General features: G+C 37.7%; 1 protein-coding gene across 3 annotated transcripts in view; it reads left to right on the top strand.

The window, feature by feature from the left end:
- Positions 1-213: 213 nt before the first annotated feature.
- The window catches only part of PDZD8 (PDZ domain containing 8), a 76,530-nt gene continuing 52,592 nt past the window's right edge, over positions 214-24,151 (top strand). For 2 of the 3 annotated variants that reach the window (XR_005027350.2, XM_036898472.2), the window contains exons 1-2: positions 214-1,347; positions 22,608-22,733. Coding sequence is in view for 2 of the 3 variants with exons in the window: in XM_036898472.2 (XP_036754367.1) it covers positions 476-1,347; positions 22,608-22,733 (998 nt within the window). In the remaining variant the exon portion in view is untranslated. The remainder of the gene's footprint in view (positions 1,348-22,607; positions 22,734-24,151) is intronic. The other variant, XM_057506380.1, reaches the window with a different exon arrangement.

Genomic DNA, 24,151 nt, shown 5'->3' with positions numbered 1-24,151 from the left:
CTCCCAGATCCCAACAGAAGTGACAGCCACGTGGACCGCCGGAGAGTGGAATATAGGCGTGGGGGGCGGGGCTGGAAGGGCGCCCAGGTGAATGAGGACCCGCGTACGCGCGCTCGGGCCTCGGCTGCCAGGCGTCGCCGTCGGGAGCGAGTACGCTCGTGACGTCACTTGCCGTTCGTCCAATGAGCGAAGGCCAGAGTGAGTGAGAGACGCGCCGTTCCGCCCCCTCGGCAGCCGCCGCCGCTGCCGCCACAGCAGCTACCTCCGCGAGTGTCGGTGGAGCTTCGGGCCGCCGCAGGCTCGGGTGCCGAATCGCACCGGCCGGAGCAGCCAGACCAGGCCCGGGGTGCCGCTCGCCGTGATCCCGTCGCCCGATGTCCTCAAGATGGAGGCAGCGGAGGCGACGGCGTGAAGAAAGCGGCGCCGTAGGCTAGGGTGCAGGGGTCGGGGCGGCCCGGGCGGAGGCGGTGGCGGGATGGGGCTGCTGCTCATGATCCTGGCGTCGGCGGTGCTGGGCTCCTTCCTCACGCTCCTCGCCCAGTTCTTGCTGCTCTACCGCAAACAGCCGGAGCCGCCGCTAGAAGAGGCAGCCAGCTCGGGCGACGACTTCCGCTACATCAAGCCGGTGCCGGGCCTGGCGCTGAGGGAGTACCTTTATGGCGGCGGCGGGGGTGAGGAACCCTCAGGCGGGTCCCCCGAGGGCGGTGCGACTCCGACCCCGGCCCCCGAGACTCCCACCCCGCCGACGCGGGAGACCTGCTACTTCCTCAACGCCACCATCCTGTTCCTGTTCCGGGAGCTGCGGGACACCGCGCTGGCCCGCCGCTGGGTCACCAAGAAGATCAAGGTGGAATTCGAGGAGCTGCTGCAGACCAAGACGGCCGGGCGCCTGCTGGAGGGGCTGAGCCTGCGGGACGTGTTCCTGGGCGAGGCTGTGCCCTTTATCAAGACCGTCCGGCTCGTTCGGCCGGTGGTGCCCTCGGCCAACGGGGAGCCCGACGGCCCCGAGGGGGAGGCGCTGCCCGCCACCTCCCCGGAGGAGCTGGCCTTCGAAGCGGAGGTGGAATACAACGGGGGCTTCCACTTGGCCATAGACGTGGACTTGGTCTTCGGCAAGTCCGCCTACCTGTTCGTCAAGCTGTCCCGGGTGGTGGGGAGGCTGCGTTTGGTCTTCACTCGTGTGCCCTTCACCCACTGGTTCTTCTCCTTCGTGGAGGACCCGCTGATTGACTTCGAAGTGCGCTCCCAGTTTGAAGGACGACCCATGCCCCAGCTCACCTCCATCATTGTCAACCAGCTCAAGAAAGTCATCAAGCGCAAGCACACCCTCCCGAGTTACAAGATCAGGTGAGAGGGAGGTGGGGGAAGGGTATCCCACAGGCGCAGGGGCCTAGGTGCTGGGAATCCGGGCCTGGGCGGGATGCTGCAGCCTGCGTGGAGTGGGAAGGGCAAAGGCTTATCCCCAGCCCCCGCTTGTCCAGGGCTCTCCCAACCCTGGACAGGGCTCTAGATACAGGCAAGTAGTGCACACCTTCTTTGCTTCCAAAGGGCATTAACATGAGCTACAAACCTTTTCGTATGTTGGGGGCTCTCAAGGTGCTGTCAGCCTGGGTAGAAACCGCATTGAAAATGGAAGGGAAGTCCACACTAATCCCCAGCAGTCGGCTCTGGGACTGTTGAGAAACTATTCCTACATATGGTTGCTGCATTGAGGACGGCTCTGCCGCATCACCTTGGCCACGTTGAGAAATTGTTCCTGACTCAAAGTACAGGCATGGAAAGTGCTAATAGCCCAGAGCTGTTCTGTTTCGCAGCTGCCGGCTACTTTTGCTGTGTTGCCTTGGCAACTTTCAGAGCAAAGGTAATATCTGTTGCAGAGGAATACTTCCCCACAGCAAAGTATTAAGTATAAAGGGAAGGAGTTGGGAGCCTATACATACTGTAGTTCTCTATACATTTTGTGTTAATGTCATCTGCCCTTTGGGGGTGGGTTCTGTAGCACAGCCCCAGACCCTGTCCCTCATGTGTCAACCCTCTGTGGCTGTAAGATCATCACACAGTACCTGAAATCGCCCTGCAAATAGTATTTTAATGATATGTACTGTTTTGATTAATACAGGATTTTTTTTTAATATCACAGAAGAAGTGGAAAGGGAAAGGAAAGGCTAGAGGCATCAGCCACTTTGATCTGGGAAGGCTTGTTGCAGTGGAAAGGGTCATACATGGCTATTTCTTCTAAAACAGCTGAATTTTTAACTTCACTTCCCTGCCTGCTTTTAATTTTGTGTTCCTTAAAATGTTTGACCCTTTTGAATTTTGTCCTTTATTATAAAATTATGTCAATCTGGTATTTGCCTTACCTAGTGCCCTTTAGTGGAAGTTGTTTATTTCTAGATCACTCTTTTCTACCATAGTCTCAGGCATCAGTGACCCAGATAATCCAGAAATGTTTTACGTTTGGATTTGGGATGGATTATTGACTTGGGTATGTGGCAGATTTACCTTCCTAATTATGTTTCATTTAGGCTAACAGCACAGAGTGACAGCTTAAAACTGCTGAGTGGCAGGAGAATTTTACTTTATAATGGAAATATTTCCATAGATTTGCAGAGGATGATGACCTGGTTGTTCACTGTGTTTGGTTTCCTGTTCTGTGAAGTAGAACATACTTTATGAAACCTACTGTTTAAGCTCTGGACTATAAGTGACTAAATTATAAATGAGATCCAGTGTTTTAGCAGTGAGATATTTATTTATAGCAGTGTGTTAGAAAGTCATGAAAAAAAGTTGTTACAGATTTTGATATTCTGTCATAACTTCAATTCTGATGTTTTTGGGGTAACTTTCAGATTTAAAAAAAGTGGCCAAGTTAATTTGGGGGCGTTGTTTGCAGAATAGCTAGTGGCAGTGAGGTTGCAGATCACTTTGAGAGTTTTTTTTTTTTAATGTAGACTTGAAATTCAGGCAAATCTGAACGAAAGCATGCGTAGGAGTTATGGAGGAATTAATAGGTTTATTTCTTTGAAGGAAATTTATCATCTGTATCACTGACCATCACCACCATTTAAAATACAGCAAAATTGCTTTCATTTACTATATACCAAGGAATTTTTAAAATAACATAGCATGGGTTTATGTATGCTATTTCAGCCTTTAAACCTTAAACATAAATGATCACCTCTATAAATGTACACATTTGTGCTCTTCATATTAGAGGGCATTTCAATGATCGGTCAGTAAATATTTCACACAATGTAGCACTCAATATTCAAATATCTGTTGTACACCTACTATGTGCTTATCATCCTTCCATGCTTTGGAACTTCAATACTAACAGTCCTAACCCTCTTGGACCTTAGAGTGCAGTGAGAATTGAGTTACCTGTACTTAGTAAGATTTAAAGTAGGATGTCGTCAGTGGGATTGACGTAACTAGGAAGCTGATTTTAGTTTAGTGGTGGAAATGTGAGGATGAAAAGGGCTGCTTTGCAAAGTGTTGAGTTCTCTTGTCGGTGTAGCTGTTCTGCCACAAGAGTTTTAAACTACTGAAGTTGTAGGGTAGATTCAGGTTTCAGCTAAGAAAGTGAATTAAAATACATTTAAGATGTATCAACAATTCTCATAAAGAGAAAGTAGTTTACCCTTTTTTATAGAAGAGGGAGTAGTGCTCAGAGGAGTTAAATAACTTGCTTAATGTCACACAGCTCTCAAGTGGTTAAATACTGCTCTGATAAAGCCAAGCTAGCCTTTTTCTTAAACTATACCTTGTTCTTAAGGGATTTTTTTTTTAAGTATGCCATCGATATATATATATATATATATATATATGTGTGTGTGTGTGTGTGTGTGTGTGTGTGTGGAGTTATCTTTCCAAATTAACTGAGAACTCTGAGAAGAATGTGACTAGACAGATTTTTTTTTTTTCTTAAATTGGGAATTGTGAGAGAGGATCCTTTGAAGTTAAATCATAAGGTTAAATCTTTCGGTGCTGCCTTCCATACCATTTCATTTTTAATCCAGCAGATTGTGTTCCCTAGTAGGTCTTGTTAATTTGTCCCTTTTAGCCATCTACGCTGCTTAGTAGGGCAAAAGCAGTAAAGAAAATTGTACTGAGCCTTGGGATCCTTTGGCACTTTTGATTATTATATAACAAATATTTTGCCAATTTACATTGTCACTTCCTTCTCCCTTCATTTGTTTTTCCATTTTCTTGTTGCTAAAATGAAGGTGACCAGTCAGGACTGCCTGATGTCTCATCTAGGGATTTGCAGTTCAGCTGTTTGCTTTCTAAGGATCCAGCTGACTGACATTTCATTTTCTCCAATGAACACAGTTTGTAAAAACATTACAATATATTTTTTAAATGAAGTATAATATGTATGCATTTTCTACATATTATTATTCTAATTTTACTAATGTAATTCTAAATTTGGCCACCTCAATGTTGTTTTGATTTTTTTCTTAAAATGTATACTTTAAAATAGCAAACTAAGAGTATTTTTAAAAATTTAGCCCCAAAATTAGTCTCCAAGAGTAGCACTAATGTTATTGACTACATGGAGAATCCATCATCAGCATGAAATATATTTAATAGTCCTGGTGGGTTAGGTTTGAGACTCTTACTAATCCTGCTGTTTCTGGAGTGTTAACTGATGTGTAGCTAGCACTGGTTACAAACTAAAAGGCCAAATTCAGTTTGCAGGTACTTTTTATTTGGCCCACACTGTGGGTTGTTCTTTTGTTTGTTTGTCTTTTAGCTGCCAACATTTAAAACAGAAGATTTTGCATGATTTGGGTTTCTGACTTCTTTTAGGAAAAATTGGAAGATCTTGTATTACCAGGCCTGCATTTCTTCATAGCAGTAATAGGATGAAGAGATGGAGTCTAGTAGCAGCTGCAGGAAGCTCTTAGGCATAGTTTATAGTCTGCATCTACTTGCTACACTTCCTAATGGTATTTGCCTGTCTGGCAGCATATGAATTTCAGAGACCCTTACTATGTGGGGAGCATTACTGTAATCATTGAAAATAGGAAGAATTCATAGCTGGGTAGTAGAGGGTGATAATTTTTAACCCTCTTTAAATATTGTATCTTTGAAGGGACTTTAATTAAGCAACTTTATTTTCTGAAAGACATTGTCAAGATAACATTGAATTTTACAAAAACATTCTTTACCAGAAAAATTTTTAAAAACCCTTGAAACGTTTTCCATTTCTCTGCAGTATAGTGATAGTAAGTAAATAGTGGCTGCTTTCCACTTCAGTTTGGTGGATTTTTGCTTTAGTGTGAGGTGGGTCATTAATTAACTGAACATTTACTTCTCTCATCTGCAAATAAGGGATCATCTGCTTATTGACACTATTTGAATTTATGAGTGAGTATGGAAATATTTGGGGGAAAGTTCACTTTTCAGTTTCATGGAATGTCTTCTGAACATGACTATTTTTGTCATAACTGTTTTATTCTTTTACTCCTGAAAAACATTCTGATATATATTCATGGAGATTTTCAATATCATTAGTGCCTGGAGATCAAGGAGGATCACTATTCATTCCTACTAAAGACAAGGACAGGGATGTATTTAGTTAGGTAGAGCCTTTTAACATCTTCATGTTTATCTCTATCTTCTCTAGATATACCATTATTTTCAGAAAACTAACTTAGGCTTTGTCTGGAAAATCTTATACTCTGTACTGTGGTTTGTTAGTGAGTTATTTCTTCCTTCGTCTTCTGAGATGAGAGATGGAGTTTAACATTTACTCGTAATGTTAATTATATTATAGCTTTTTAATTTTACTGATTATTTGAGGTAAAGATGGTTTTGAGTAATCCATGTCTTAAAAACTTTAAAAGTATATCTGCTGAAAGGTGACAAAATCATTTGTAAAATTAAATGTAATACACTGTATTCACTTATTTTTTTATACCTCTCTTTCTATACGTGGACATCTTTTAAAAGCTGACTTTACTTAGCTGGGAAATACTTTAAAAGAGCTACTAGAATTCCTTAGTGACTGTAGGAATCAGTTTGACTTACTGATGTTAGTATGAAATGTAACCTTTGATACTTCAGGAGAGTAGAGACAGGGACATTAGTGTATGTCTCTAGTTGTTTTGGAGTAACAATGTAATAAAGTAGCTAAGATAAATAAGTTATTTTTTAAATAGTCATTTATTTTCAATAACTGTTTTCTGAAGACTGTCATCCCTAGTCTTGTGGAAGTATGGTGAAGGTGATAAAAATACTTAAAACATAGTTCAAGCTGCTTCATCTTTCTGGGGAAGAACAGTTAAAACTCATTATATGACATTTGGATATATTTAAAACCAGTTTTGTGAGAAGCAGGAAAAGAGATCAGTGTATCTGCTAAGGCAAACACCTGATTACTTTGTGTTGTGTAGCATTTTTGACCTTAGGTTCCTTGGTACACTTAAGTATACTCCAGTTTAGTGCTAGTTCTATTTCAAGTTGGGTTTTCTTATGTTGCTTTGAATTACTGTGGTTTTGGCATTTAAAACACTTTAGATGTGTTGGTAAATTAAACTTTTGCTCTAGAAGTTCAATTTACATATTGAAGGGAGAAGAGTCTAATTATGAGCAGACTGTTAAGATTCCTTTTTTTAAATTTTTTTTGAGAGGGCATCTCTCATATTTATTGATCAAATGGTTGTTAACAACAATAAAATTCTGTATAGGGGACTCAATGCTCAATGCACAATCATTAATCCACCCCAAGCCTAATTCTCATCAGTCTCCAATCTTCTGAAGCATAACGAACAAGTTCTTACATGGTGAACAAATTCTTACATAGTGAAGATTCCTTTTCTTTTTAAGGTGTATTTTTTTACCGAAGTATAGTTGATACATAATATTATATTGGTTTCAAGTATACAACACAGTGGTTTAACAATTACCCACCCACCCCAACCACTTCTGCATGGTAACCACCAGTCACTTCCCAATGTTTGTGAGTCTGCTGCTATTTTGTTTTTAGATTCCACATATAAGTGAAATTATATGGTATTTCTTTCTTCACCTGACTTATTTCACCTAGCTTAATACTCTGTAGGTCCGTCCATGTTGTTACAAATGGCAGGAATTCTTTTTTGCGGCCGAATAATATTCCATTGTGTATATGTATCACATCTTCTTTTTCTATTCATTTATAGCTGGACATTTTGGTTGTTTCCATATCTTGGCTATTGTGAACAATATGGCAGTAAACGTAGGGGTGCATATATCTTTTCAAATTATTGATTCTGTTTTCTTTGGGTAAATTCCTTGAAGTGGAATTACTGGGTTGTATGGTATTTCTGTTTTTAGTTTTTTGACGAACCTCCATACTGCTTTCCACGGTGGCTACACCAATTTACATTCCCATCAACAGTATAGAGGGTTCCCTTTTCTCCACATCCTCACCAACACTTGTTATTTCTTGTTTTTTGCATAGTGGCCATTCTGACTGGTATGAGGTGATATCTCATTGTGGTTTTCATTTGCATTTTCCTGATGATTAACAATGTGGAGCATCTTTTCATCTGCCTGTTAGCCATCTATATTTCTTTTTTGGAAAAATGTCTATTTGGATCCTCTGCCTGTTTATTAATTGGGTTGTTTTTGGTGTTGAGGCATATGAGTTCTTTATATATTTTGGATGTTAACCCCTTATTGGATAAATCATTTATAAACATATTTTCCCACACTGTAGCTTGCCTTTTTGTTTTGTTGATTGTGTCTTTTGCTGTACAGAAGCTTTTTAGTTTGATATAATCCCACTAGTTCATTTTTTTTGTTTCCCTTGCCAGGGCAGATATCCAGAAAACAATTGCTTGTGCTTATGGTCTAGAGATTTTTGCCTATCTTTTCTCCTAAGAGTTTTATGGTTTCATTCTTATATTTAGGTATTTAATCCATTTCGAGTTTACTTTTATATGTGGAGTTAAACAGTGATCCAATTTCATTCTCTTGCATGTAGCTGTTCAGTTTTCCTAACACCATTTATTGAAGAGATTATCTTTTCCCCATTGTATATTCATGGCTCCTTTATCATTATATATTTATACTTATATTGCTTCATGTTCATTTTTATTTATATAAATTGATCATATGTGTGTGAGTTTATTTCTGAGCTCTCTGTTCTGTTCCATTTATCTATGGGTCTGTTCTTGTGCCAGAGACTGTTAGATTCTAATCAGTAATGTACAGGTCTGTTGGCTATCAGGGAGAGACCCAGTTTGTTACTGGAAATAGCCAAAGCAGATCATTATAATGTAGATTGTATTGGAGGAGCATGCCTGATCAAACACACACTTAATATTGACTTACAGATACTAACGATGTGTCATATGAGGCAGAGGCAAGGATAATAAACTCAGTTTGCTGACTATATATGCCAGGTACTGTATGGGCAGTTCCATACACTTGCTATCTCACTTAATGGTTAAAACTATTGTGTGGGAGAGGTTGGCATCTCATTGTTGCATATGTGAAAACTTGAGATTCAGAGGGGGTTAGTCAGTTTGTCTAAGTCCTTAAAAAAAAAAAAAACTCCCAAAGCCTATGCTGTGTTATTTCTGCAGAGATAAACCAACAATTACTCTAACCCAGGGGTTTGCAAACAAGCTGGTGTCCATCCTATAATATAAGAATGGTTTTTATATTTGTAAACTTTAAAGTTTTTAAAAAAAAATATGCAGCACACTATCTGCATCCACAGATTCTAAAGTATTTATTATCTGTCCCATTATAAAAAAGGTTTGCTAGCCCCTGCTCTAAACTGTTAAATAAAAAAACAGAAAACTATGCTTAAATGCCTACCAAAAAAGGAGCATGTATAAATTTACATTCAAAGTACTTCTAAACTTTCTTTGAGGGTCTTACCTTTTTTGAAAGCTATGCAGAAAAATGCGTGAACAAATTTTCCTTTAGTTTCTTAAAATTTACAGCCCCCTCAAAACCCTTCTTAGAGTCCTTAGACTACAGATTGACTAGTAAACACAGACAGAAGGATACAACTTTGTTGCCATAAATATAACGAATCTTAATATGCTAAAATAAATATTAAGTGGTTTATAATGTTGCTGGCCTTCTTAGAATGTATGTAGGATTTGCATGGCTCAAAGACATTTCTAAAAAACCTCTCATAACCTATCTCTCTCTCCCTCTCTCTTTTTCTTTTAGTAAGATTCCCTACAGCAGGCTGAGACTTACTGAATCTGTTGTTCACTAATATCTGACATTTCAAGTTAGAGTTTCTACCACTAAATATATTGTTTAGAAGTTAAATACTGACCCAACATTTCTTCTCATCATGGGCTTCATTTTCTCAGAAAACAGTGGCCCTAGGAAACAAGTGCTCTTAATTCCCTTTTTTTCCTTCTTAGAGTCATATGACCTCCGAGTGCTTTTGGTATGACTTTAAAAGACATCATACTTCACTGCAAAGTCATAAAGCAACTACCTGGTAGTTAGCATAGGTTTTACAGGGTGGTCTCAAAATCTCTCATGCCAAATAACTCAGACTTGAATAAAACCACATACTTACTATATTTGTCCCAGGGAAAAAGGAGGTATGTGTTAATTAATATATCTTTAGATTAGTAGAATTGTAGGTGCTAAGTAGAGCTTCCTAGTTTCCATATCTGTAAAATGGAAATGGAAGTATTATCTATTTAATAGGAGATAATAAGTGTCACATGTATGATACCTATTGAATAAATGCATCTTTCCTTTGGTAACTAATTGAATATGCATGCTTAGTGATTATCTTACAATTAGACATTTTGCTAGAGTTATGTCACATACATTACTTGATGTATGTCAGATATTTGCTCGGTGACCCAATAAAATTTTTAAGCCTTTCACATGATCAGTAAGCTCATTTTAAAAATTCGAACAAAATATGAAATATCAAAGTGAAAAATCTCCTGTAATATCTTTTTCTTACAGAAAAGTATTAAATTTGGGGACTATTCTTTCATTTTTTTGTTTTCTAAATGTATTCTTGTTATTTATAAGAACAGAATCATAGGTGGTTACCCCTCTGTTAGCATCTTGTTTTTTTTGCTTTTACTTACTATATCTTCTCTGGAGTGTCAGAGAAGGTTTTTAATTTCACATGGAAAGGCCAGTGTCAATCAACTAGATTATCCTTTTCCTTGGACTGAAATAGAAAACATTAAAACTTAATCTCACTGATCTGGTGCATAATTAACAATTTTTGTGAAATCAGCAGAGTGCTTTAGAACATGTGTTTCTTTCTTCTCTAACCAGCACATTGGATATTTATGCCCATGAATTCTTCATGTATTGTAGGAAGAATGGAGCAGATGATATGGTGGGTGGAGTACTGAAATATCTGTGCTTTGATTTGCATAACTTAACAAAAGAGCTAGAAAATTTCCCATTGGGCAGCACAATTAGTTCTTGTTGGTATGTACTGCACAACAAAAATGCTGTGATTAGCACAGTAAAAATGTTTTAGTTGGGTTCTTTTGTGTTAAGTACCCGTTAAGTGTACTTGGTTCATTAGTAAGGTATGTGCCAGTTAAACAAGAATTTGTTGTCTAAGTATGTTTAGAAATGGTGTTTCTGCTAGGATCAACTCCATAGCCTACCTGTGTAATCTGCAATTATAAGTGACTATTATTTTTTGTGGCAAATTTTTAAGTAGCAATATTATTTCTTAAGGTACCAATTTCTGCTTAGTAGCTGGCTGCAGGAATCTGTTATTTTGAAAAATGTTCTGTTTATAGATTTGACTGTTTCATGCAGACATCAGTATCTACTAAATAGTGCATCTGGAGTTTGTGTTGTATGCTAACTTGTCCTTTTCACATAATAGTCCTTCATGCATACTAGATTATATCATACTTATTACTGAGGATTGTGATTGCTGACTACAGTGTCTTCCTACCCTCGTTATTTGGGCAAGCAAATAAATAATTCACAACTTTCAGTTCTGTGAAACTTTGTATGGCCGAAATAAGAGCTATTCTCTTATAGTTAATTTCATTGTATGGTAATTATTTTTATAATGCAATAAAAATCTTATTTTTGTCTCACCATTATTAAGTATAATATTTGTGGAAAATCTAGGACAGGTGATGTCTGGTCTTTTAACATTTAGAGATGTTATTGTTCTCAATATTTAACTTTGGATTTTAATCAGGACTAGATTTGCAAACTTGACATGGGAAGAGTTTAAATGTTTGTAGCAAAATGTATGTCCGTTTGTTTAACAATGTTGAAGTTGTAGATAGTACAAATGAAATCAGTTTAGATATTTTGAGATGAGTGAAGTGTAGTTCATGACAGTGTTAGTCTGTGAATAAAGCCCATGAATATGATTTATCTAAATTATAGGCCAATTTTAAGTAAATTGCTTACTTAAAATATTTGAGTAAATTATTCAAAATATTTGAATTTTTTAGTACTGTAGAGTTAGAATTTGGACTCAGTTATTCTGATAATTCATGCCAGCCAACAAGCATGGGTTAGACCAGACTCTATCGTAATAGTTTTGCAGCCTTGAGGATACTCTGTGCTCATAAGGTTTCTCTTGAAAGTAACTCAGCCTCTTGCCCTGAAATAATACGATTAAATGGTGAGGAATTTTTCTTATTTTTGGAATTATTATTGCTTTGTTGATTTAGTATATCCTTGGGTAAGTCATGTAAATTGTTATTTTTGAAACTGAGTGAAATAAAAATTAAAGTTTTTAAAGTTCTTGGAAAAGAATTATGTAAATGTAAGGTAGCATTATTATTAACTTCTCTGATCTTTCTGCATAGACCTAAGACCTAATGTAGGAATTTCTTTAAAATGTGCAGGCATAAATCATCTTGAAAATATTTTCATTTAATACGTTCCAGTTTCAGTTAAGTAATTATGAACTGAGAGAAGCAGAGACACAAATAATATTAAAATAATTTGAACTTAAGATACATTGTTCCTTTTATCTGGATAGAGAAAAACAAGGAGAAAGCTAGACAGTTACAACCTTAAAGTATTAACTTTCTCCTCATTTCTCTTGTTCATGATCTTTTGCTGTTCCTTACTTTGCGTCTGCTGTGGATTTTTTGTCTGTCTAATACATCTAACTGATTATCCTTTTCCTTGGACTGAAAAAGAAAACATTAAAACTTAATCTCACTGATCTGGTGCATAATTAACAATTATAGACTAGACCTCTGTATTATATATTCCCTTGTTAGCTCTTTACCATAGTAGGGAGGTGATGATTTTGCCTTAAGATATTTTCTCTTCCCCCATCCACTAGACCTCAGAAGAGATTCAGTTTACTCAGTAAATGTTTGATGCCATCTCTGACCAGGGCACTATGTACTGCAAAGAGAATTAGTGCTAAGAGGGAATAAATAAAAGTCCTTCATTCAAGATTTTTAAAAGTTCATACTGAGAAAGAGTGTGCTTAGAGTAAAATAATGGGTTACAACTTAGAATTTTAAAATTGCCATGAGATTTGTTATTGTCTAACTCAGTTTTCAAACTGTGATCTGGGGATTCCTTTGGATCTCCAAGACCCTTGGAGGATATATCTACCAAGTCAAAACTATTTTCAAAATATTACATAAATGTTATTTGCCTTTTTCACTCTCATTGTCTCATGCATGTATAATGGTGTTTTCCTGGAGTTACATGATGTGTGATGACATCACCACCCTGGCTGTTAAAGAAATGTGAGCTCCTGTATTCTTCTGTATAAAAGTGTTACCATTTTTAATCTCTAACATGGTAACTATCAATAGATATAACACACATAACCAACAACTCTTTGGAGTCCTTAATGACTTTTAAAAATGTATAGGGGTCCTATGAACAAAATATTTGAGAACTGCTTCTCTAACCTGAAGTTTATTTATTTTTACCACATGTAAAGGAGGTAACCCTATTGCCTCACTTTCTGAGTCAACTTTATTGAATATCAGATACATACATTATTTACAGTTGATTTATAGTATTGCTTGTACACCTTGGTGTTGTAAGGGGCATAGGGTTAAGTGGATCTGTTGCAGTTTTGATTGTACCATTTACCATGTGATCATAGATAGTCACTTGAACTTACTCATCCTTAATTCTTCATGTATACAATAAGACTTAATAATGCCATACATGGTTTTGAGTCATGAGAGTCAAGGCTGTATATGAAAGTATTGTAATTTACAGATGTGCTAGAAACATATAAAGTAATTTTTACATTCTCTTTTTCAAAGGCATGTATTGGGGGAACTGGTAGAGAGGAATAGGTGTTTGGATTTGTGGATAGCTTAAACTTTTTTTAAGCTTTGTAGAAGCTGAGAATTTCGATTTGATTGATTATAGGCCTCTCACAATATAAGGGACTCTCATGTTGTGAGTTGTGATGAACATAGAAAGATAAGAGATTTATTTGACATGGTCAAGATTGTACGTTGGTTCCTAGAGCATCTTGTCTTATTCGATACTTTCTCTCTGGTGTATAATGTATCAATTAACATTGACTCACCTTTGAGCCACCAGCTATTGAGTTCTATTATGAAGGGCCTGCAACCTCTACTATCACTCTTCTGTTCAGTGGATATATAGAACTGCTTCAGAAAACCATGAAGCATTTTGGATCTTGATTATTCTATGCAGAATTAGGGGTTTAGATAAAAGTGAACATTTCATATTAGGTAGAGGGCATATAGATGAGGGTGAAAGTTTGTTAACAGTATTGGTTATTCTTATTCTTTTTAGTAACTATTCAGGAATCCTTTTTTCTCCTTTGGAATACAGAAATTAAAATCATTTTCTCAAGGATAGACTTTGTCAGCATAGTGCATACCAAGGAATTCCATAAACAGAACAATTCTCTATGGGTTTCCTTAGGTCAGCTTCTTATTTTATTTAGTTTAATGCAAACCTTAGTTATAAAGCTTAATGACGCAGACAGGTAGAAAAGTGATACCTAAGGTAGAGAGGCATACTCTGCTCTAAAGCACACCGCTATACTACCTGTCATGTGTATTCTTTTCCTCAGGCAACTCACAATTTAGTTGGGAGAAAGGCATGGTGTGCGGAGAACTAGAGAGAGACAGCTAAGTAAACAGTGTGATTAGTGGCATAATAGAAATACGTATAAAGTGCTTTATACATATTCCCAAATGAGGAAGGAATACCAGATGGTGGAGGAAGGGGAACAGGTTAGAGAGGAGGTGACTTTGCGGTAGAACTTAAATAGTGAGAAGGAACTTAACCAGGTGGGGCTGCTTCTGAGATCAGAACATTACCAGCAGGCTCTCAGGAGAAATAATAAGGCATTACTAACCTTGGTTAAGTGTGGAGGAGCTTGGTGAATGAATTGTCTTTTTAATGTAATACTAATTGGTTTGAGTAAAATTGAAAATTTGAAATTTAGGTTCATGGTTCACCAATATAGAAAATTAAGATGACATTTGAGGTGACAGCTAAAGGGCAGTGTGGCTTTAGACACAGGGGGATGAGAAGGAAGTACAGAATAGGTAGAAAAAGTAGTAAAGGAACAGAACTAGGACATTACATTGTGTGATATCTTTAGGGATTCAATGAGGAAGCCAGTTTGATAAGACTTGATTGTACAGAGGAAGCCAGTCACGATGTGTGTGCCTATTACATTCCAGGAACTCTACTAGGTGCTTCACACATGCGAATTCTATCTTTGTAATAGTCCTGAGAGGTAACTTTTTATTAAAGAAAAGCCAAGACAGAGGCTTTTTTCATTTAAAGACTCTTCTTGAGGAAACTATTTCAGAAATCACAGCACTCTCATAATCAATGAAAACCTGAGCCAGGCCAATAGAGAAACACAAAAGAACAGAAAAAGAGACATTTTTGCACTATGATGGAGGGGAATGAAGGTAGGACTGACAGCTTATGGGAAGGGGAGGCATAAAAGGTTAACTTTGGGTTCCAAGTGTCTATGAAATTGGTGGTGCCAATAAGAGAATACAGGAGAGGAGGAGCCAGTTTGAAGAAAAGGTGTTTAATTTACTTTTAGGCATCAATATATGGGACTTACAGAAGCAGTGAGAGCAAATGATGTTGCTAAAGAAAGTATAGAAGAGAAAGGAAACAGGAAGAGAGAACCGAAGTTGTTTTTGTAGAGAACAAACCTCTTCTTCTAATTCTTCATTAGGGAAAATTTCAAACTTACTCTGAAGAGAATAGTCAGTGAAACCCCATTATCTGTAGCCAGATAGTCATTAACTTGTGGCCACTTTTGAGCATCTGTATCTCCCCACACTCCCCTCCCCTGATTATTTTGAAACAGATCTCTAGGAATTGGGATAATCTGTATAATTCTCAATTTTGTGTTCTTTTTACAAAACTACCCTTTCCTTGACAAAGCCTCACCTAACCTCTGCCTGAGTATTTGTACAGGTAGAGGGCAATGACTGAGATGGCTATGTCCTTTTTTTACCACATGTAATTGTTAGAAAGCTTTCCCTTTCATTGATGAAAACTCTAGCAGATGTATTACTTTGTTGACAACACATAAGCCAGTGCTGAAGTCAAGAGTACATTTTGACTCAGAATATTTTTCCATTGGGTTTGTAGTAAACCCTTTTTCTCTAAAGATCACAGTGTTTGCAAACAGTTTTACTGCTGTCATGTGATAGAGATGTCACCAGCTGGCATTCAGGGTGCTTATAGAGCAGTCTTGAAGAAACATCTCAGTCAGAGCAAAACATATTTTAGATGCTAAAAAAGATTTGCTCAGATCCGCATATGAGAAGAAGGCTTGGCTTCTCTTGTAGGTGTGAAATTTAAATATATCTATTTAAAATATTACCAAAGTAATGCACATTTTTAAGTTAAACATTTTTTTAAAGCTTCTACCAAATATAACTCACCACTTAAAAAGTGTACTAAGCATAAAAATTCAGTTCAGTGAATTTTTACAAAGTGACAGAACAGCATTCAGAACAAGCAATAGAATACCAGCAACAAGGAAGTCCCTTTTGTGTCACCCAGTCACCACCCTCCCTGCTCTGCATAACAGTAACTACCATCCTGACTTCTACCACCATTGTGTTTTGGGAATTTTTGCCCTTCTTTGAACTTTGTATAAATTGAGCCATACAGTATGACACTCGTTGTTTTGACCTAACAGTATGTTTGTGAGATTAATCCATGTTACTGTGTATAGTTGTAGTTCATCGTGTTTGCTGTGGAATATTCCACCATGTAAACATACCTCATTTATCCCTTCTATTGATGGGCAGTTGGATAGTGCTGTTATGAATATTCTTACACACGTCTTTTGGTGAATGCTTATGCACATTTCTATTGGCTATGTCTAAGAGTAGGATTGCTAGGTCATAGATTACACATCTGTTCAGGTTTAGTAAATACAGAGGTAACACCATAATTTATTAGCATAGCTTGATTGTGTTCTTACCCTGTAAAAGGCATTACATTTATTAATTCTAACAATTCTATGAGATAGGTACTGTAATTAATCTCCATTTTGAAGATGAGGAAACTGAGACAGAGAGAGGTTAAATAACTTGCTCAGGTTAACAGCTTAGTTAAGTGGTAGACCCAAGATAAGAATCTAAACTGTCAGTCTCCAAAATTTGTGTTCTTAATCACTGCCTCTTAAAAATGGTTAAAAGCAAGGATTTATAAATGGTCACAGTTTTCAGAGTAATTATAATAGTCCACACTAGTAGTTTTACATCCTCTTCAATATTTGATATTGTCTGTCTTTTCATTTTAGTTAATGTACATAATTTAAAAATCAACTATAACAGAAGGATTTTAGTGAAAATTAGCAGTTACTTTCCTAGACCTTCTACTTTTCCTCCCATAAGTCACACTGTTCAGAAGCAACCATTTATAAATCCTTGCTTTTAACCATTTTTAAGATGCAGTGATTTAAGAACACAAATTTTGGAGACTGACAGTTTAGATTCTTATCTTGGGTCTACCATTTAACTAAGCTGTGTAACCTGAGCAAGTTATTTAACCTCTCTGTGTCTCAGTTTCCCCATCTTCAAAATGGAGATTAATTACAGTACCTGTCTCATAGAATTGTTAGAATTAATAAATGTAATACCTTTTACAGGGTAAGAACACAATCAAGCTATGCTAATAAATTATGGTGTTACCTCTGTATTTCTCAACAGTGTCCTACAGCTGTCTGTTCTTGATTCAGCTATTTTACATACCGTTTATTGATGACTTCCTACTCAACTAGATGAGGCTTTAGCAAAGTGATACCTTCTCTCACTTTACCGTTTGCTTTTTCTCAATCTCTCTCAATCTCCCTATATCACTTTCAATCCATTCATTGAACCACTTCCTTATTTATATATAATTGATAACATTCATGTTCTATTCAGAGTTAAGTCTTCCTTGATTGGTCTGTGTATTTACATTGTTATTATGTATACATATTTTTTTATTGCAGAGCTCCCTAATATGCAGGTTTATGTTTCCTTCTCTAGATTCTAGTTTCAAAATTTTTGTGCCATTCAAAGCAGTATGTCCCTAGAGTCAAGTTTGAATTATTTTTTATTTGCTTACCTAGTTGCCTTAACCAAATTTTCAAGATTTAATTGAAAAATTACCTCTCCCTTCTCATTCCTTATGCTTATCCTATTATCACCTTATTTCTTGGAGGTCTCTTTCATCACCTGCTCTAAACTAGACCCCTCTCTTGGCTTGCCACACACCTGTATTGCCTCTGTGACTTGAATCCACTGTTTTCTGGCTCCCTTTTTCTTTCTTGCTTTATGCCCTCATTTTGTTGGCATATATCTCCATGTGACTGTGTAATAATGGATGCAGTCTCCAACAGGCTCTTTGTTCTCTTTGAACTTATTTCCTTATCTGTGTGAAATGAACTGTGTGAAAATAAAATTCATTTTTTGACCACCCAGTCTGTGGTACTCTGTTATGGCAGCCCCAGCAGACTAACACAGGTTCCAATTTTGGCTTCAGTTTATAGTACTTGTGAGACTTCTAAGACTGTCTATGTACGGTGTGCTAATGCCCAGCTTTGGGGTTATTCTAAGTATTACAAAAACAAAGAAGTGCTTTATAGTTATGTTAAAAACAAAATTTAACAGAAAATTTGAAGATCTAATTGGCTTTATTAAGGGATTCTTGAATCTACCCAGCATCCCACTAGCAAGTAGAGAGATGCCACAAGGAGTTGCACAAAATGGAAGATTTTTGTAGGCTGGAGAGTGGGGGAAGGAATATTATTAGCAAAAGAAAACAAAGAATTGTTTCAGGCCCAGTCACCTTCCTTTAGTGGGAAGAGCAAGTGGTTTTATCATGAGATTATCTCATCTTCTTTTTAGGGTTGGGGGGCAGGATGGAGAAGGGCCCATGTGACAGATTACCTCATTCGCACTGACCAGAAAATTCCTGTCTGACCTGTTATGACTGCATTTCTGGGAGAGGTGGAAGAAAACCCTATATACCCTTCTATCATCTTCCTAACCCATGTACTGCCTCCAAACCCAAGCAGCAGCCACTAATCTACTTTCTGTCTCTGTACATTTCTCTATTCTGGATATCTTAAGAATAGAATCATATAATTTGTGGTTTGGGGGTTTCAATTATTTCTTTGAATATTTTTGCTCCTTTTTCTCTCATCCCTTCTTTCTCCTTCCACTGACTTTCCCATTATGTGTGTGTTGGTAAACATAAGAGAATCCCACGTTTCTCTAAGGCCCAATTCATTTTTCTTCATTCTTTTTCCTCTCTGTTTTTTTGGCTGGCATGACCTCTGTTACTCTGTCTTCAAAAATTCACTAACTTTTTTCTTCTGCTGTTTCCTACCTACAGTTGAGAGCCCTTTTGGTGAATTTGTTATTTCAGTTATACTTTTCAACTACAGAATTCCCACTTGGTTCTCTTTTTATAATCCTGTATCTTTACCCTTATTCTCAATTTGATATGACATTGCCATAATACCTCCTTTTACTTCTTTAATCATGCTTTTAAACAGTTTTTTGTGAATATATTGATAATTTTAAAATCTGTTCTGTTAAATTGGCACCTGGTCACTCTCACTGGCAGCATGCTGCCTGCTTTCTTTCTGCTCTTTGGGTCATGCTTTCCTGTTTCTTTCTGTCACTCATAATTTTTGTTGGAATCCAGATATTTTAGTTAATATATGGTAACTCTGGTTACTCGTCCCCCTCTCCCAGGGCTTATTATTTTTTTGTTTTTTAGTGATTGTCCAGATTATTTCAGTGAAGTCTACCTCCCTGACATTGTATCTGTGGTTTTCAGCAAGTCCCTGGGGCCCATATTGTTCTCCCAACTATTCCAATTAAATTATGGCTCATTTTGAAGGAAGAGTTTCTGAAGTCAGTGTTTAATATTTGTTCTAACACTAGGAGAGTTCCTCCCACTTGCCTTATGTCCTGGTTCTCTGTTGTAAACTAGGCTGCCTTTATTGTAGGCTGTATCTTCATTTTATCATGACTCTCCTCCAGTTGGCTTCTAGCACAACCTCCACTGTTCCCAAGAGCACCCTTGGATTTGAGCTTCTCATATTCTGTTGTAAATGAAGTTCATTCCTTTGGGTGGGAAGAGATTAGGAGCTGTTTTATGGCCTGACTTTTCCTCTGTTTCCACCCTCTTAACAAAATCTTGGAGCCAGGGCTAGGGGTGGGGACATTGGCTAGCTTCTCTGTGAGTCACTCCTACTCCGGGAGCTGGGCAGTAGGTGGGATAGGAAGTGGCAGCAGCCTGAGGTCCTCTTGGCTTGCCTCTCTTGGCATAGAACCGCTGCACCATGAGCCAGGATGATCCGGGCCCCAGGATTCTAGTGCTCTGTGCCTGAGGTTCCACGAGTGGAGGCTGGGAGTTCTCATCTCTTGACTGCACTTACCCAGAATTTAGACTCAGTGATGGGTAGCTGAGGGCTGAATGAGAAACACTGATGTCCTTTTCCTCCCAAGGAAAAGAAACCCCTCTGACTGGGAACTGAGAGTAAGGCAGCCGGTGTTCCTAGAAGCAGCAGGCTGGAGTGAAATCTCTTCCTTGGTGACCTTGTTGGAGGGAGTGATCTTGGTTCACATACCACAGACTCTTACCTTTCTTACCAAATGTTTATAGATTTTCTTGATTAGAAGTTTCTTCATATGCTGTTTGTCCTTAGGACCATTTCACAAGCTTTAAATGTATTTCTGTTTTGTTTTTGTTCTAATATTTTTCACCAGCTTCCCCAGGGAGTGTGAATCAGTGGAGTTCCTCATGCTGTCATCCTAGAATTCAATCTTCCTGGATTGGTTTTTTTTAAGTTTTCTATGGTTGAAAGTATAGGTAGCTTGTTAAAGAAGCCTAGTTTTCTGGGAATTTGAATGAGAAAACATAACATTTCTAAGTTGATAGGCTAGCAGACGGTAAAGGCTAATAAATTCTGAGGAAGGATAATGTGGTAGGACAGGAAGATAAAAGGAAGGGATAAAAATACACTGCTTCATTGTTTGGATTCATTTATGGGTTGGGCATACTTAAAGGCTTGGATTTGGAAGTTTTGAAAAACCAAGTGTTCTTAGAGAATGTGAATGTGTGGGTTCTATTTATTAGCTTGCTGAACAAATAGCCTTATCCCTCTGTTTCATGTGTTATTTTTCAGTGGAACACATTTTCCTGATTTTAACATATTTTTGGGCATAAACACTTTTAGCAACCTCCCTTCAAAGCATTAATAAACCAAGTTAGATCTGTTCCATAACGTGGGAGTCACACACCTGTGAGACTTTTTTTTAGTGAATTTTAACTTTATACTTAACAGGAGTTGATCAGAGAGCAGCTGTGATTTAGCAAACTTAGATTCTTCTTCTCAAAGTTGCTTGTATATATAGTATAGTGATATTTGTAATTTTTTACAGAGTGACAGTTATATATTCTTCAGGAGCCATAAAGGTGTGTCTGTTATAAGCACTCAGCTACAACATTCATTGTATTAGCATGGCAGATTTATTTCCTAATTTTTTTCTTTTCAAAAATGTGGTGCCAATTTGTCTGAGATCAAATGACTTTAAATACAAACTAAGGAACTGAAGGGGGCTTTCTGTTTTCCATCTAGTTCAGAAGCTGGAAAAAGCAGTGAGTTTTATCTGTATATCTGCTTATCTTTCCCTAAAGGTTTTTCCTTTCATCCTGTTCACTGGGAAACCAAAAACAGTATTTCTGTCTATTAGTATAAATTGTAGTCGGCTGTTAGTATTTTCTAAGTGAATATTTCATTTTTAGTGTTGGATTTTTATAAATCATCTCAACACATACTTCAGTCCTGTTAGTGTGTGTGAGGGGTTCAGTCAGTTGTGGGACCTAGTCACATTTGAGATTTCAAAAGCATACATGCACAGGAATTTAAGTGACTACAAGATAAAGAGGAGTGAAAGCAGTGTGTGTGGTCTGCTATGATGTAGGACCTAAAGTCCAATATGTAAAGTGTTCAGGATTTGGGTTGGCTTTGAGGAGTAGGGTAAACCTCCAATTGGTGCAAAAGGCCTGAAAGCAGGAACATGCATGATATCTTCTTGGTACATGAGGTTACTGTGTATACATCTTAGGAAGGTTTCTGACAAGAAAAAAATACCATTGGAAAATTAATTATGGTGGACCTTAATGTGAAATCAAGAACTTATGACTATCTTTTTGTGTGTGTGGTTAGTGAGAAACCTTTAAAGCTCTTTGAGCAGACAAATGTTATGTCTAGTGACAGTATATACAATGAATTGAAAACTGTAGGCCTTCAGGCCCAATTTTCTCTCATTTTCTTTGTCCTTTGCTTTAATGGAGGATATGAATTGTGGCTCATATTAAAACTTTTTAAAGCTTGCAGTTGACAGTCAACGCAAGCTTTTCTATGAAGACCAGGGTATTAACGATGAGCACATAAAGACCTGAATAATTCATAGGTAACCAAAGTGTTATGTAGTTTGGGCTTTGATGGAGTCAGACTAGCTTGAATTCAGGTTTTGCCACTCACTGTGTCAAGTTAAACAAATTCTTTAACATTTCTAAGCCTCATTCTCTTAATCTGGAAAGGGAAGCTAGTAAATACTGCCCTCTCAGGATTGTGAGCGTTAAATACTACAAAGCGGTATAAACCTTTCAGCACACTGTCCAGCAAAAAGTAAATAACTCTGATGAATATTTGCTGATGTTAATTGTTATTGATGTTAGTGCTATTATTATTATCATTATCATGCCCTAATCACTGTCAATTAGATTGTTTCCATAAAAAGTACATCTGCATTTGATCTTGTACTGTAGGAACACTCTTTCCCATATTGTCCAGAAAGATTCTGTGTCCTGTCCCACCCATTTCAGGGCATACTTGTGGTCTCCAGGTTTTCGTTTTCTTTGTTCTAAGTGTCCTGCCTTGTCAGTGAGGGCATGCCAAAGAAACAGGAGGTGTGGGTGTCGTAGAGAAGGTGCCATTTGCTGCCAGTCATGTGGGAGTGTGGTAAGCTTTGGTTGTATAGGGCACATGCAGTATTAGGTGTTTTTGTTTTGTGGTGTTTTTCTGTAGCTAATTTTGTTATTATGCTTTAAGCTATGTTGCTTATCATTCAGAAATTTAGACTTATTTTTACTTTTGTCAGGTTTAAGCCATTTTTTCCATTCCAAACCTTGCAAGGATTTGAAGAAGATGAAGAAGAGCATATCCATATACAACAATGGGCACTTACTGAAGGTCGCCTTAAAGTTACGTTGTTAGAATGTAGCAGGTATGTTCTTTGTTTTTTTCATTACTACATTATGGGAAAGAAAGTGCAGTGAAGCACACTCAATCAATATTTGTGTGTGTTCTCACTTTGTATTAATTTATATTGTTCTGTAAGTTTTTTAATAGTAAATTTCATAAAATAGTTCTTTCCAGCTTGCAAAACATTCTAATGGTGGGGATGGGGTGTGTGCATGTGTATGTTTGTGTGAGATTTACTTCAGTGATTCCCAAACTTTTTAGATGCATGATGTTCTGTTGGGCATATTTCTGGTTTACTACCTATTAGAGAGATGTTCATATCATAGCAACATTTTTGAGAATTGTTTGTGGTAATTGGAAATAACTGGAAAGTTGCAAAACCAGGCTTGGAAACCCCTGTGGTTCTTCAGATTTTAGAGCTGGAAAGGACCTCAGAAATCATATTGCCCATCCTCCTCATTTTAGTTTGCCAGCCCCCCGTAGTCTAAGCTGTGTTCGTACTTTCCTTGAACTGTTTACTTCCCTCCTAAAACTATTACCAACATAACAACCATAATGAGCTTTTCAAACTGTAAACCTATTTGTCACTTTCCTAGCCTACTCTAAATTCTTTAAGGGCCTTCCCACTACTCTTAGGACCCAAATCCTTGCTATGGCTACATGCCACGCTTACCTCTCTAGCTTCTTTCTCGGTCCAGCCCCTCACTCAGTGCTTCAGCCACTTAGGCCTTCGTAAGGGAAGAAGCTGGCAAACTTTCTCTCCGAAGGGCCAGATAGTAAATGTTTCAGGCTTTATGAATCACATCATCTGCATTGCGGCTACTCAACTCTGTCTCCTAGTGTGAAGGCAATTGTAGATAGACAATAGGTAAATGAATGGGCATGGCTATGTGCCCATAAAACTTAGACAATATGAATTTCATAATTTTCCTGTGTCATGAAGTACTCTTCTTTTTATTTTTTTCAACTATTTAAAAATGTAAAAACTATCAGTAGCTGATGGGTCGTACGAAAACAAGCAGTGGGCTGGATTTGGACCATGGACCGCAGTTCACCATTCCCTACCTTCACTGTGTTAAAGTACCAAGCTCTTTGTGTTTATCACCCACTGTTCTCCAGGCCGAAGGCCCTATCCCATTTTCTGCTCCTTAAACCCAGCCTTCTGGTTTACCTCAAAAGCTACCTCCTTAACATGCCTCATCATCATTCCAAGTACAAGTATATTGTCCTTAGGCTTCATTTCTGCGACACTTGTTTGTACCACTTATTAGGTACTTATCATTTCTAGCTCATAATAAAAGTGCCGAAGTAGACAGGTTATATATTATACCTAATATATTTGTGTCTTTGCTAATAGGTTAATTTTGAGTATATTTATAATATGATAAATATTTTTTTAAGTCTTGGAGTGACTCAATATTGTGCACCATTATGTCAGAA

The sequence above is a fragment of the Manis pentadactyla genome, chromosome 8 (assembly GCF_030020395.1).
Source record: "Manis pentadactyla isolate mManPen7 chromosome 8, mManPen7.hap1, whole genome shotgun sequence".
NCBI classification, from domain to species: Eukaryota; Metazoa; Chordata; class Mammalia; order Pholidota; family Manidae; genus Manis; species Manis pentadactyla.
Note: the sequence above shows the minus strand (reverse complement) of the source record. Positions and strands in the feature narration are given on the sequence as shown.